At 43.2% G+C, this 13469-nt stretch overlaps 1 protein-coding gene across 1 annotated transcript in view; it reads left to right on the forward strand.

The window, feature by feature from the left end:
- KDM5A (lysine demethylase 5A) overlaps window positions 1–13469 on the forward strand; it is a 2605143-nt gene that overhangs the window by 449974 nt on the left and 2141700 nt on the right. Inside the window, exons 6-7 of the mRNA XM_044088480.1 lie at window positions 1791–1893; window positions 2137–2225. Coding sequence (XP_043944415.1) covers window positions 1791–1893; window positions 2137–2225 — 192 coding nt within the window. The remainder of the gene's footprint in view (window positions 1–1790; window positions 1894–2136; window positions 2226–13469) is intronic.

Raw genomic sequence — 13469 nt, forward strand, 5'->3', positions numbered from 1 at the left:
TGGAGCCAACACTCCCAGCCCCTGGACACCCCCCTCCCCTTACTTCAGTGATTGAAGAAGAAACTCTAGTGGTGGATATCAGCTCTCCACCTCAACCAAGGGACCCAACTTTAGGTCCCTGCACCCCTCCAACAGGTATCCACAGATGCTTCCGACCTGGGCTGGGAGGCAGTGCTACTTACAAACCAAAAACAACTGTCGGTGCAAGGCACTTGGTCCAACCCAAGACAAAAGAACCATATCAACATCAAAGAAATGAGGGCTTTACAATTGGTGCTACTGACCTTCAAATCAGCCCTTCAGCCAGGAACCCTGAAAGTAATCACAGACAATATAACGGTCCCGTAGTACATAAACAAGCAGGGGGAACAAAGTCCTACCCTCTGTGCAGCCTAGCAATCCAGATCTGGAACCTAGCAGTATTTCTCCACATTCATCTGGTAGCTGTTTATATCCCTTCAGTAGAGAATGTCATTGCAGATTTCCTGAGCAGAACTTCAGCTCCAAGTCACGAATGGATGCTTCACAGGGAAGTATTTCTGGATATAATCCACAGGTGGGGTATTCCACAAGCAGATCTTTTTGCCTCTGCCCAGAACAGACAGATGCCCAAATTCTGCAAAAGGAATATGCATCCACATGTGTGGAAAGTGGATGCCTTCTCCTTCTCTTGAGAGGGAATGTACCTGTCTGCTTCTCCCCCCTTCAACTTAGTTCAGAAAGTCCTTCTGAAAATACAGAGGGACAACCCAAAAATCCTTTTGGTGACCCCCTTTTGGCCAAGACAGCATTGGTCTCCCCTCCTACACATGAAAGTGGGTGTCTGCTTTCTAAACTTCGAAAAAATGCGTTTTCATTGATTAGAAGTAGACCTATATATATATATATATATATATATATATATATATATATATATATATATATATGTGTATATATGTATGCATGTTTTTTGTAAAATAGTTCTAAAAGTTGATAATGGTCATGTTTTTTCTTGGCAAACTCAATTTGAGGTTCTCTGGGGAAGCAGGGCGTTATGAGTAGGGAGGAAGAGCTCATGTCAGGAGTCTTGAGCTGAAAGGAGGCGGCCAGTCGGTTCCAAGCCTTGGAATTGCATTCCCCCATAGGTTAATGGAATGACGATGGGCAACACAGATGGAACGTTTTGGTAAGAACATAACTTTTTATGTAAGTTGAACATAGCAGATGTTCAAATGAACCCTGCTCCACCTCCTTGTATTTTGGTGCTTTTTTTATGCCAGAGCGTGAACATTTATTTTTTGTTGTTCCTAACACTGTCCTTTCAGGGCTTAGTCTCCCTTTCTGTGGTGGCAGGAAAGCTCTGAAGTGCTTTGCACCCAAACTTGTCTTGTAGTTATCTCAGCTTGAAGGTTTGGGTGCATGGAAGTTGCACTGAAGCATTTAGTTAAGTTTTTTTTTTTAATTTTATAATCTCATTGTATTGCTCATTTGCTGCAAAGGACAGAAGTTAATAGTAGAGCTAGTAGTAATTATGTACCAGTGTGTGGTAGCTTGTGGAGTAAGTTGCTTCAGACATGGTTGTCTGTGGTGGATTCCTTTGCAGAAAATTTGCTGTTGCAGGAATTTGTTGTCTAGCTGCTTAAGTAGTAGTCCATTATTGCTGGGACCTTTAAAAGGCCAGCAAGTAATCCTAAGAAGACAAAATTATTTAACAGAGTGTATGTTTTACCTGTAAACAGCTATATTTATATACACATTTAGTTGTGCTTTTGGAGGCTGTATCCTAACCTATAGGTTAATTTCATTTTTAGGTAGGCGTTGAAATCAGTAAACATTCGGAGCTGAAAAAATTACAGATCTTTGGGGCAGGACCTAAAATGACTGGATTGACAGTGAAAACAAAGTCAAAAGAAGGTGAGAGTGAGGAATTTGAATGTATTTTTTTTGTTTGTTTGTTTTTTTGTCTTTTGTTTTTTTTTTTTTTGACTAAGCAATTCAGTATGGTAAGCCGTTTTAGAGTCCTTTTACAGCAAAGAGGAAGCTTTGAATGGTTTCTGGTTCACATGCATGTCACTTGAAATAAACAGCTTTAGAATTATTTTTATATTTTTAAAGTGTTTATTTAGAAAGTGTGTGAATTTTTTTTCTTTCTTTAAGATGAGCCCTTTAAACGACACAGAGGTTCAAAGTCTGTCAGCTTGGGCATGCAGATGAGGAACCGGAAGGGTGCACTTACAGTTAAATTTGTAAGTATGACTAGAAGGTATTTGTTCAGTTTGTTATCCCTGAAGAATCTGCATAAATATACACTGCTGAAAAGTAAATGGTGGTGCTTGTTTTTCTATGCATTTCTTTCTGTGAAATGTTGATGTTCTTGGAAAAAGTAATATTTGAATCCTTTGAAGTAGTGTATTCTTTCCACTTCATTTTACTGTGATGAAGTCTTCCATTGAAGTTTGTTGTAAATATTTTTTTACTTTACTTGGCTATTAAGCAAAATGTACTATCGACACCTATAGGTGTGTAAGAAGACACATTTGGATGTTTGCGTAAACTGTCATCTGTATTGACATAGTATTGAAAGTCCAATATTCCCCTTATTTCTTCATTCTGTTTGGTATGCAGAAAGTAAGAATATGATTAATGTCTATGAGTTTTATTCTGATAATGGTTGAGACAAAAATGTTGGCTATGTTTATATTGCTAGATGTTTAGTATTACAGAAGAATATAATATTGAAAAGACTCCTGTTAGAATACTAGCCACTTCTCACACATTTCTTTGCTGCAGTTTGCTGTAAGTTGGTAGTTGTACTCCAAGTTTGCTAGTAGTTGTTCGTTTAAGCTGTTTATTAAAGATTTTAAGAGGGAGTGTATTATAAAAACAGATTGTGTGTTTTTTTAAGGACTTAAGTAAGATGCAGAAGTTTGAGGGCCTTTTGAAACAGATTTGCAGTAGTTTATATTGGTTGCATATGAGTAGACATGGGCATTATGTATGAAAGTTAATGAACGGGTTGATGTTCTTCATGTTTCACTGTTGTAGTCATTACATTTGGGTAATCTGCTGGCAGGTTGCCCTTAGTCGGCCTGATTAACAAAGTCTTGGGTCCTGCGTCAGTTGCTGCCCCTTCTTCCATGATGTCAGGTCATCAGGGGTATAAAACATGCAGCCGATGCCATTAGATCAGTCTTTCTTGCCGTGCGGTGCCCGAAGCATAGGCAATTCGCAAGTGCTGGTCGGCCGACTCCTAAAATTTTTGTTTTCGAGTTTTAGAACCGAAGTCTTCAACTTAAAGCGAAGTACCCCGTTGGGGACACTTTTTCTTGCTCCTTACTGATGTCAGTAAAAGTTAATAATTGCATTACTTGTGGAAAGCAAATACCTCATAAAGATTTTCATTTGTACTGTATTCCTTGCCTAGGCCCTGACCACGACGTACCTTGCTGTCAGTTTTGTGTTTTATTTAATCAGCGCACTGTCCGTTGGTACATTTTTGCCTCTAAATATTTTGGTTCTTGGTTTAATTATCCAGCAATGACGTCAGTTAGCCATCTGACTACCGGAAGTCCAAAAAATGGAAAGAAAAAGACACAGACAGATCGTCGAGGTCCAAAACTGCCGACAACGCTTCTCCTAAACCAGTTAATCGGTACTCAGTGAGGCGCTTTTGCAGCCCCTGATACCCGCTACTTTTGACTTGCAGGCCTCTACTGAGACCCATTTGATGTCCGGTATGCCGCGAGATGCTTCACATATGGAACCCGCAGATGTCTCTAGCTTGGATGGGTCCGGAGCCGCTGTGCAGGCACCGGCTACTGAGGTTGTATTCAGGCCTACAGACTTGCATATTAAACTGACTCCACCTTCTATTTTAAGGCCTAAATCTCGATCTGTGTCTAAAAAACCGATGCCCAGGCCACATGTTCAGGCCCCTATGCCTAAAAGCAAATGATCAAAATGGCTGAAGATCTTATTAATCTAATCAGGGGTAGTTAACCCCCCCCCCCTTCTAAGAGGCCCAGGGCTGAGTTTGACTATGAATCTTCTGATCAGGCACTGGGAGAGTCAGGAATTTTCTGAATCTAAAAAGAGGCTTAGGGATTTCCTTCTTCTACCTCAGCATAGGCCTTTGGCTATACCTCCTGTACTAGACATTTTTGATGATGTATTTGCGGAGTCCAGTATGGCCCCTGATTCCCTGCCTTTGGCTCCTAGTAAACCATACAGATACTACAGGGTTGCTAAGTCCCACAAGTTCCTTTTCAAAACCCTGCTGCAGTTCCAGAAACCATTTCTTAGGGGCCCAAGGGCATTAAGGCTTCTACTGCCAAAAATCCTACCCCTTCTGATAGAGACTCCAGGGCGCTGGATAGATGGGGTAAAAAGGTTTATACTTCTGCAACCTTTGGCAATCAGGGCTTTAAACTTCCAATTTCATGTGTTAAAATATCAACAGCATATTATTGGACTTCTTAAACAGAAAATGATGTTGGATTTCTGACTGTGTGCAAAATAAAGATTTACAGGATTTATTGCATTCTGTTGAATAAGTTGGAAAACATACTTTGCAATGTGGTTTTGATTCTTTAGAGGCCTCTTGCAGGGCTGCTGTTACTGAGTCTGTACTTAGAAGGCATGCTTGGCTTAAGGAGCAATCTCTGCCTGATCATGTTAAAGCAAAATTGTTGGATGCTCCTTTAAATCAGGACCGCCTGTTTGGCAATAAGGCTGAAGAAGTTCTAAAAAAAATGGAAGATAAAGCTAAATCTATGCAAACTGTAAAAGATTTCTTACAAGTGCAACCTCCAAGATTTAGTAGGCACTGGCCTACTAAGAATTGGTCCTTTCCAGCTCCTTCCAGATCCGCTCAAGCCAAACCCAGACACACCAAAAGCACCAGGTTTCAGTTCCAAGGGACTCTCAGAACTAAGCAATGGGGTCCTCCACTTCCAAATCTGGAAATAACAAGACACCCCTCTATGGTAAACAGTCTCAATGACTTTCCTTTAAAATTACCAAGCACTTACCTTTTAGCTGCCCCTTTGGGGGGAAAGATTGCTCTTCATGCACAAAACTGAGAACTCATAACCCAGGACAAATGGGTTTTAAATTTAGTGTCCCAGGGATACAGATTTCATTTCCACACATTGCCAACACCAAACAGGTGGTCAGACCTGCCCCCAAATCAGTGGGCAGATGCTCAGAAACAAGTACTTTCCCTCTTAAACATGGGGGCTATTCAACCGGTACCAGAAGAGGAAAAGGGACAAATTTTCTATTCCAGGCTTTTCCTGGTACCCAGAAAAGACAAATCATGACGTCCAGTTCTGGACCTGTCTACTCTAAACACCTTTTTGGACATTCCAAAATTCAAGATGCTGACTCTTCACCAGTTACTTCCTATGCTAGGCAAAGATGCTTGGTTGGCAACTCTAGATTTAAAAGATGCTTAGTTGCATATCTCAATCAGAGAATCTTGCAGAAGATACCTACGCTTCAAAGCAGGCTACTTGCATTATCAGTTCTCTGCACTGCCCTTTGGCTTGTCTACTGCGCCCAGGGTATTCACAAAGTGCCTGGCTCTAGTAATTGCATTTTGCAGGCAAAGAAATATTCAAATATATCCATATTTGGACGATTGTCTAATTCAGGCAGAAAACCAGGCCATACTTCTAAATCACCTGGCATTTGTAAAAAGGGTTCTAACTTGTCTAGGGTATACCATAAACGAAAAGAAATCACAACTGGTACCCTTTTAACAGATTACATTCTTGGGTGCAAGCTTGAATACAACTGCCCAGAGGGCTTTCCTCACGCCAGAAAAGCAAATTCATTTGGTGACTTACTTCAAAGAAGTGGCCACAAAAACCCTGCTATCTGCAAGACAAGTACTGCAAGCCTTGGGGTTCATGGCCTCTTGCATTTTTGTAATTCCATATGCAAGACTGTATATGCGGAAACTTCAGTGGTACTTAAAAAGTCTATGGAGTCAACATTGTCACAGCCTGGAAACAATGATTCCTATCATACCTTGCCTACGCCTGGGTTCCTGTGGTGGGCAGAGGCCTGCCACCAAAACAAGGGACTGCAATTCACACTTCCCCCTGCCGCCCAAACCCTAACTACAGATGCATCAGACTATGCATGGGGGGTTCACCTGGCAGGGAAGTGCATTCAGGGCAAATGGAACCCAAATCAAATGCACCTACATATCAATCAAAAAGAAATCTTAGCTGTACTGAATGCTCTGACAGCCTTCAAGGACTACATTCATCCATGACAACTAATGGTAAAGATGAACAACACCACGGTTATGTGGTACATAAACCAGCAGGAGGGTATACATTCCTACCCCCTCTGCAGACTAGCCATGGCATTGTGGAACACGGCCATGAGCTACCAAGTGCAACTACAAGCTCAATTCCTGCCAGGAAAACTGAATATATTGGCAGACGGACTAAGCAGAAATCTCATGGACCCACACGAGTGGAAACTGGAACCACGGATTTTCAACATGTTGACAAGCAAATGGGGAGCCCAGACATAGATCTATTTGCCTCCCCCCAGAACTACCAGTTGGACAAATTTTGCACAAGGACACCTCACAAAAAAGCCTGGAAAGTGGATGCTCTGTCCTTCAGTTGGAAAAACCTTTCAGTCTATGCCTTTCCCCCTCTGCCTCTGCTCTCCAAAGGTCTGCTAAAAGTCAAACAGAACAAATCAAAAATGATTTTGATTGCTCCAGACTGGCCTTGCCAACACTGGTACCCACTCCTGTGCAGTGTGCCACAAATATCTCCATGGCACCTGCCTCGGACACCTTCCTTGCTGTCTCAGCAGGAGAACCAAATTCTGTACCCTCAGCTCCCAACATAGAACCTTGCAACTTGGCTGATCACTTAATTTCACCCTTAGCATCCCTCAGCAAACCTGTGATGGATGTCATCTTGGAGGCGAGAAGACCTAGTACTTGAAAATGTTATACTGACAAATGGAAAACATTCTGTGCCTGGAACCAATCTTTAGGGATGAGCACAGCAGCACCCAATTTACCTCAGATTTTATAATACTTAACTGAGATGCTTCACAAGGGCCTGCCTTTCTCCTCTATTAAAATCCACGCTTTAGCTATTTCAGCTCACTATAACACAGAACCACCCCTCTTTTCACATCCCTTGCTCAAGCAGTATCTCAGAGGGGCAAAGAACTTGAGACCACACAGGAGAGCTCCTACTCCTGCCTGGGACCTTAACTTTGTTTTGGAAAATCTCATTTTACCTCCTTTCAAGCCAGCTGCTACTGCAGACTTAAAATGTCTTTCTTGGAAAACAGCCTTCCTTTTAGCAATCACTTCAGCTAGAAGGATATCTGAATTACAGGCCCTTATGGCAGTGGAGCCTTTCATCATCTTTCATGTGGACAGGGTATCTCTGAGGACCAATCCATCCTTCATGCCCAAGGTGGTTTCAAGTGTGGCTCTTAACGAATCCATTCATTTGCCAACCTTCTACCCCAATCCACAGAACAAAGGGGAACAGATTCTGCATTCCTTGGACATGCACAGACAACTTAGATTCTACTTGGGCAGAACTAAATTTCGAAGAAAATCTGAACAATTGCTAGTGGCATTTGCTGCTGGGGCAGAGGGGAAGGCTATTTCTAAACAAACCATTTCTAAATGGATAAGCCATTGCATTCATTTCTGCTATAAGCACCATGGAAAACCTATCCCCAAGGGGATCAGATCTCATTCCACCAGGGCTGCATCTACTTCTGCAGCCTTTCTCCGAGGTGTTCCTACCAGGGATATTCTAGAAGCTGCTACCTGGAGTTCAGTGCATACTTTCACCAAGCATTATCATTTACTAATTTTCTCTAAATCCAGAGCTAGCTTTGCCACTGCTGTCTTGCAGGGCCTTATAGCTGGTCCTAATGCTGTATAAATCCATCCTCCCAACCATAGCTTTGGGAATCTACTCAAATGTAATGACTGCAACAGTGAAACACGAAGAACATAGTACAGTTGTGTACACTTACCATAAATGTAGATGTTCGGGTGTATTCACTGTTGCAGTCCTGGTTACCCTCCCTCCAGCCCCCTGTTTTTCTCTTGCTATACCTCTATTTCTTTTATTATGCTTAAAAGCCTTTTTGGTGTATTTGCTTTTGGTTGGAGATATATTTTTGTGTTTTTAATTTTATTTGCTCCCCATTCGGGGGGGCACCTGACATCTGGTGCAAGAAAAACTGATGTAATGGCATCGGCTGCATGTTTTATACCCCTGTCTACCAGACGTCATGGAAGAAGGGACTGCAACTGATGCAGGACCCAAGACTTTGGTAATCAGGTTGACTGAGGGCAACCTGCCAGCAGATTACCCAAATGTAATGACTGCAACAGTGAATACACTCGAACATCTACATTTATGGTAAGTGTACACAACTGTACTTTCTTATTGTAGTCAAATTTATATTTGTTAGTATCTGCTTATAAACAGTTGACTAATGAGAAGGTTTCTGTAGTGAGGATGGTTGGATGATTAATGGCAGTTGGTTGATACTAGGTACTTCGACCCTTTGGTTTAATTACAAAGTGCCTTATGTGCATGAGAATGTTATAAAATACTTTTCGGTCTGAGAGTTATTTGTATAAGTTTAGAGAAAGATGGCTAAATATATTGTGTTAAGAATTTAAAGGTGAACTGAATAGTACAGATGAATAATGATAGGTGTAGATGTGTTATTAGACCGATACATAAATAAAAGATGAAATAACACAAAATATTAATTCTGTTTAGACCGAATTTTAAGGTTTATTTATGGTATGCATACCATAGCAATTGGCATAAAGTTGGATGTAGCTGTCACTGATATGGTTATGGAGGTTACTTGTAAGGAAGTGGACAAATTATATGTCTCTGTTGCCGAAAAAGTGAGATTTAGCTCTAGAGTAATTGTCTTCATTATATTTAATTAAATGTACTTGAAGAGACTGATGATTAGATTATTAAATTGTATAGATCTTTTAGAACACACAGATTTGGGCTCATAATTATACTGCAAAATATAAAAGCCATTATGGTGGTAAATTTGAAAAGCGGGAATGAAGAAGGCAAGATTTGGCACACTTAAAGTTAAACAAGTAAAAGTTGGCTATACTGATGCAAGCTGCCATCCCCTGGGTGTAAATATTCCTTTTAAGGAATTTTGGCAGTGTTGTCCTGAGGAGACACTTAACACTTCCTTGGGTATGAGACAGGAGGATACTTTTTAACACCTTTATTAAATTATCAGTTAAGACACAGGCAAACATACAGAAACAGAAAAGAAAACAGACTTTTAACATTTTTCATTTACATACATTATGCATCATATATATTTTCTTTACTATCATCAGTCCAACGTTACAAAAAAAAGTTGCTGAATTCATGCTTTCCCCTAAACCTTACTCCACCGCCTCCTCCTGCTGAACATTATTAGGCATGTATTGTTCCAACAATTTCCATTTACTTCTGTGAAATTAGTTCACTCCCTTTTCTAAAGATCCCTCTTACAGTACTTTTATCTATTATATAATAGTCAGTAACTCAAATACAGCTGGTGTAGACTGTGGTTTCCATATCCAGTAAATGCTTTTTTGGCAGCCAACAGAATTAAACTTAATAAGGTCTTACTATGTCTCTGCATTTCAAATCCTGTATCCCAGCTCAAAATAGTAGTTTCCTTATTTACAGCTATCAAAGGTGGAAGAGAAGGAACTTCTTTCTGAATGTGAGGCTTTTCAAAAGTATATAAAAAAATAGTAGTGGTAGAAGGCAGTGCATGCAGAGAAAATATGAGGATGTTATGTAGTCCAATCTTGCCTACATTCTTACCCATGTGTTCGGCTCCAACTCGGCCATACTCTAGCTCGAAGTCTTCAGTTGGCTCGTGGCTAAGAGGTATCCCATGCTACAATGTGCCTTTTCCCCAGATCTCGTTTGCCGCTCGTACAGCTCGGATGTGGTCTCACTCTTGGCCATGGCTAAGTACAAATTTTCTACTATTTGTTCAATTTAGTAGCTCCAAAAGCTATTTTAATAGCTAGTGTGTGTGTGTGTTTTTACTTTTAGCATTTTAGTGAACTTTTGTGGTATCCCGTTTTTCCTGGTGTTTACGGGCTAGGCCCGTTTCAGTTAGAGGACCTAGTCCTCCCCTGGTTTTGTCCTGTTCTAATTGTTTACCATTTTAATCCCACTTGGCAGCGTTATTCTTGTGGTGTAACTGTTGGTTGTTCCCCTGTTGGTTTTTCCTGGGCTAGGCCTGTTTAACTTAGAGGACCTAGTCCTCCCTGTGGTTACCTCAAGGTCGCTAGGCCATTTGAGTTTGAGGCTCTAGTTTCCCGTGCTTCTTTTTTTCTGTGGTGAAGGTGCCCCTATCGTTTTTCCCCCTGTGTGTGTGTGTTCTTGTCTTAACATGTCCATGGAGTCTAAAGAGCACAGGTCTTCGGGCTTCAAAAAGTGTGTTAAGTGTAACAACAAAATGTCTTTGACAGATGGACATTCTGTATGTATGTATTGCTTGGGGGCTATTCATTTGCAGGAATCCTGCTTGTTCTGTCACACTTTCAGCCCCCGCGTGCTGCAAGAGAGGAAGAACAAGCTGATTTTGAGAGGATTGCTGAAACCATCTTTTGAAGAGGATTTGGAGAGATCCTCCAGTTCCAAGTCCTCTCCTTCTAAATCAGATAAAAAGTTGGATAAAAAGTCATCTAAGAAGCGCTCTCCGGCTCTGTCAGTCTCCTTGGAGCCACCGGAGAAAATGATTAAGACTACTATTGCTTCTTCGGCTCCACTGGCTTCGGAGCTGATAGAAGACAGTGTTTCAATGTTGTCTACTTTGGCTCCAGGTTTATTGGAGCCGAGGTCAGATGTGTCAGTTCGGAGCAGGTCTCCAGTTTTTTGACCGGTCTCTCCGACTCGTAGGTCTCCCTCTGTAGGGAGTTCCAGATCCCTGACCATGTCCTCTAGATCCTCCAGGAAACTTTCCGATGATGATGTCAGTAGAGTGGTGAAGAAACTGCTTCAGTCATCGGTGCTGGCTAAATTGCTTTCGGTTCCGGAGCCCGTCCTCCCTTCATCTTTATTTTTTCTTCCTCTGGACCTTTCTTCGGAGCCAGAGCTGTCGGTTCCATCTGATGCCTCGAGATCGGCTCCAGTTGCCCCTTCTGGCGTCTCGGCTCCGATCTCCACTCTGACCCCGTTGGCGCCATCCACAGCTCGTCGGTCGGAGTCGGGAATGCGGTATCAGGTCGATCTTCTTTGGCTCCGAGCCTTCCTCTCGGCGCTTTGGCTCAGGTGAGTGTGGACCCGACATCGGCTTCGGACCTTATTTCATCGGCTCCTAGGTTGTCTTCTGTGGTTAGTTGACCTTTGGAGCCGGGGGGATCAGCTTTCGAGGTCATGAGGAGTATGCTGGCCAGGTCGTCAGCTGCATCCTACAGTACCGACACTCCTCCCCCTCCAGCACCAATATCAGATCACCCTCTATCTAGGGACAGCAGAGATCTAAGGCCTCAGAATACCTCCATGAGTGGTCCCCAGCTTTATGAAGCCTTCCCGGGTTTTTTACCTGAGGAGCCACCCAGAAAGAGAGTGTGCAAGAGGAAGCACATTGACTCCCAAAGATGAGTCCCTCACATCTGACACCGACCTCGAGGAGTCAGAGGGGTCCCCTAAGTCGTCTTCTGACGATATCTCTTTTTCAAATATCTTGGAAATACTGAGACAGAGAGGCGACTGGCCATCTAAAGCCCCTTCTGAAGAGGAGTCAGTGTTCCATGAAGGCCTTTGGTTCCCAACCCTCCGCCTCTTGGGTTTCTCCACCGTTCGAGCTCCTGGACCTCGTTTGTCGAAAGGTGTGGGAAAATCCGGACACTGTGAAACCAGTCCCTAGGAGACCCAACAAGTTTTTGTCCGCTCCCCTTGATAGAGAATTTCTTATAAAAGGCGTTCCAGTAGATGCCATGGTGGTGGTAGCAGCCACCAAGAAGGAACTTGCAGAAACGTCATCTACCGTTCATTCCCCTAACAAGGAGTCCAGGGCTATGGGCAGGTATGGGAAGCGTGTGTTCTCTTCAGCGGCCTTTACACTACGGTCGCTGAACTACTTATCGCATTTTACACGGCTCCAAAGAGATCTCCTAAAGGAGTTGGGAGATTCTCTACAAGGTAACGTTTCTGATGCTGTGGCTCAGAAAGTCATTGCACAGATGTCTACCCTAAATTCTGTTGCTAACTCCTCCATGAGGCTGATCTCGTACGCAGCCGATGGAGCGAGCAGGGCTGTGGGTTCCGGAGTTTCTCTTAGTAGACACTCCTGGATGCCCCTGTGCAACTTCGCGGAGGCCTTCAAGTCTACCTTCACCAACGCGTCCTTTGATGGTTCATCCTTATTTGGAACCGATACTCTCACTAGGTGCGAGCAGGAAGGAAAAACCCTGTCTGCCATGGGAGTCCATGTTTCTATGCCTTCTAGACCTTATCCCAAGGGCCAGAAGGGTGGGAAAATGTGGATCAAAAAATCACAGAGGTTTTTTCATGATGCACAGAGTAATTCCCCCTCCAGAGGCAGAGGAGGGGGTGGAAATTCAGGTAGACGCCGCCCTAGAGGCAGAGGAGGCCCACGTAACCAGGGGGACCTTGATTCCTTTCGTGGCTCCCCTACCAGCGCTCCTGAAAGGAGGCTCGACTGCGCATCTCTGGAGCCAGTCAGGGGTTTAATTTCTCTATACCCAGAAGCCTGGCGAGACATCACCCAAGACGAGTGGGTATTGGAGATAATCTCCAGAGGTTATCACATTCCCTTTCTTTCATCTCCTCCACCAAACAAAAAAATCCCAGACGTTCTACCCAGTCAAAGGGATTCCGCAACCTTAGAAGTTCAAAAATTGCTGTTAAAAGGAGCCATCCAGCCCGTCCCCTCAGACCAAGTAGGATTAGGGACTTACTCCAGATTCTTTTTGGTGCCGAAAAGAACAGGGGACCTGAGACCCATTTTGGATATAAACTGTTTGAACCTTCATGTAGAGAAGTCCAAGTTCCGCATGGTCACATTACAGTCAATTCTCCCCGTTGTTAGGGAAAGATGTGTGGATGTACTCCATCGACCTCAAGGATGCTTACTACCATATAAACATGGACAGGGCATCCAGAAGTCACCTACGCATCCGGCTGGGAGCCAGTCGTTTTCAGTTTCGCGCCCTGCCCTTTGGTCTCAGCACAGCCCCCAGGGTGTTCACCAAATGCATGGCAGTGGTAACGGCTCACTTGAGACGTATAGGATTCCAAGTGTTTCCATACCTGGTCGACTGGCTCCTGTCTGCCACCACTAGGCATCTACTACTACAGACCAGGGACGCCACTATTGCACTGTGCCATAGTCTAGGAATCACCTTGAATTGGGAAAAGTCTGCATTGTTGCCCTCGCAGTGTGTCACCTTTGTCGGT

The sequence above is a fragment of the Protopterus annectens genome, chromosome 11.part0 (assembly GCF_019279795.1).
Source record: "Protopterus annectens isolate FY-2018-M chromosome 11.part0, PAN1.0, whole genome shotgun sequence".
Taxonomy (NCBI): Eukaryota; Metazoa; Chordata; order Ceratodontiformes; family Protopteridae; genus Protopterus; species Protopterus annectens.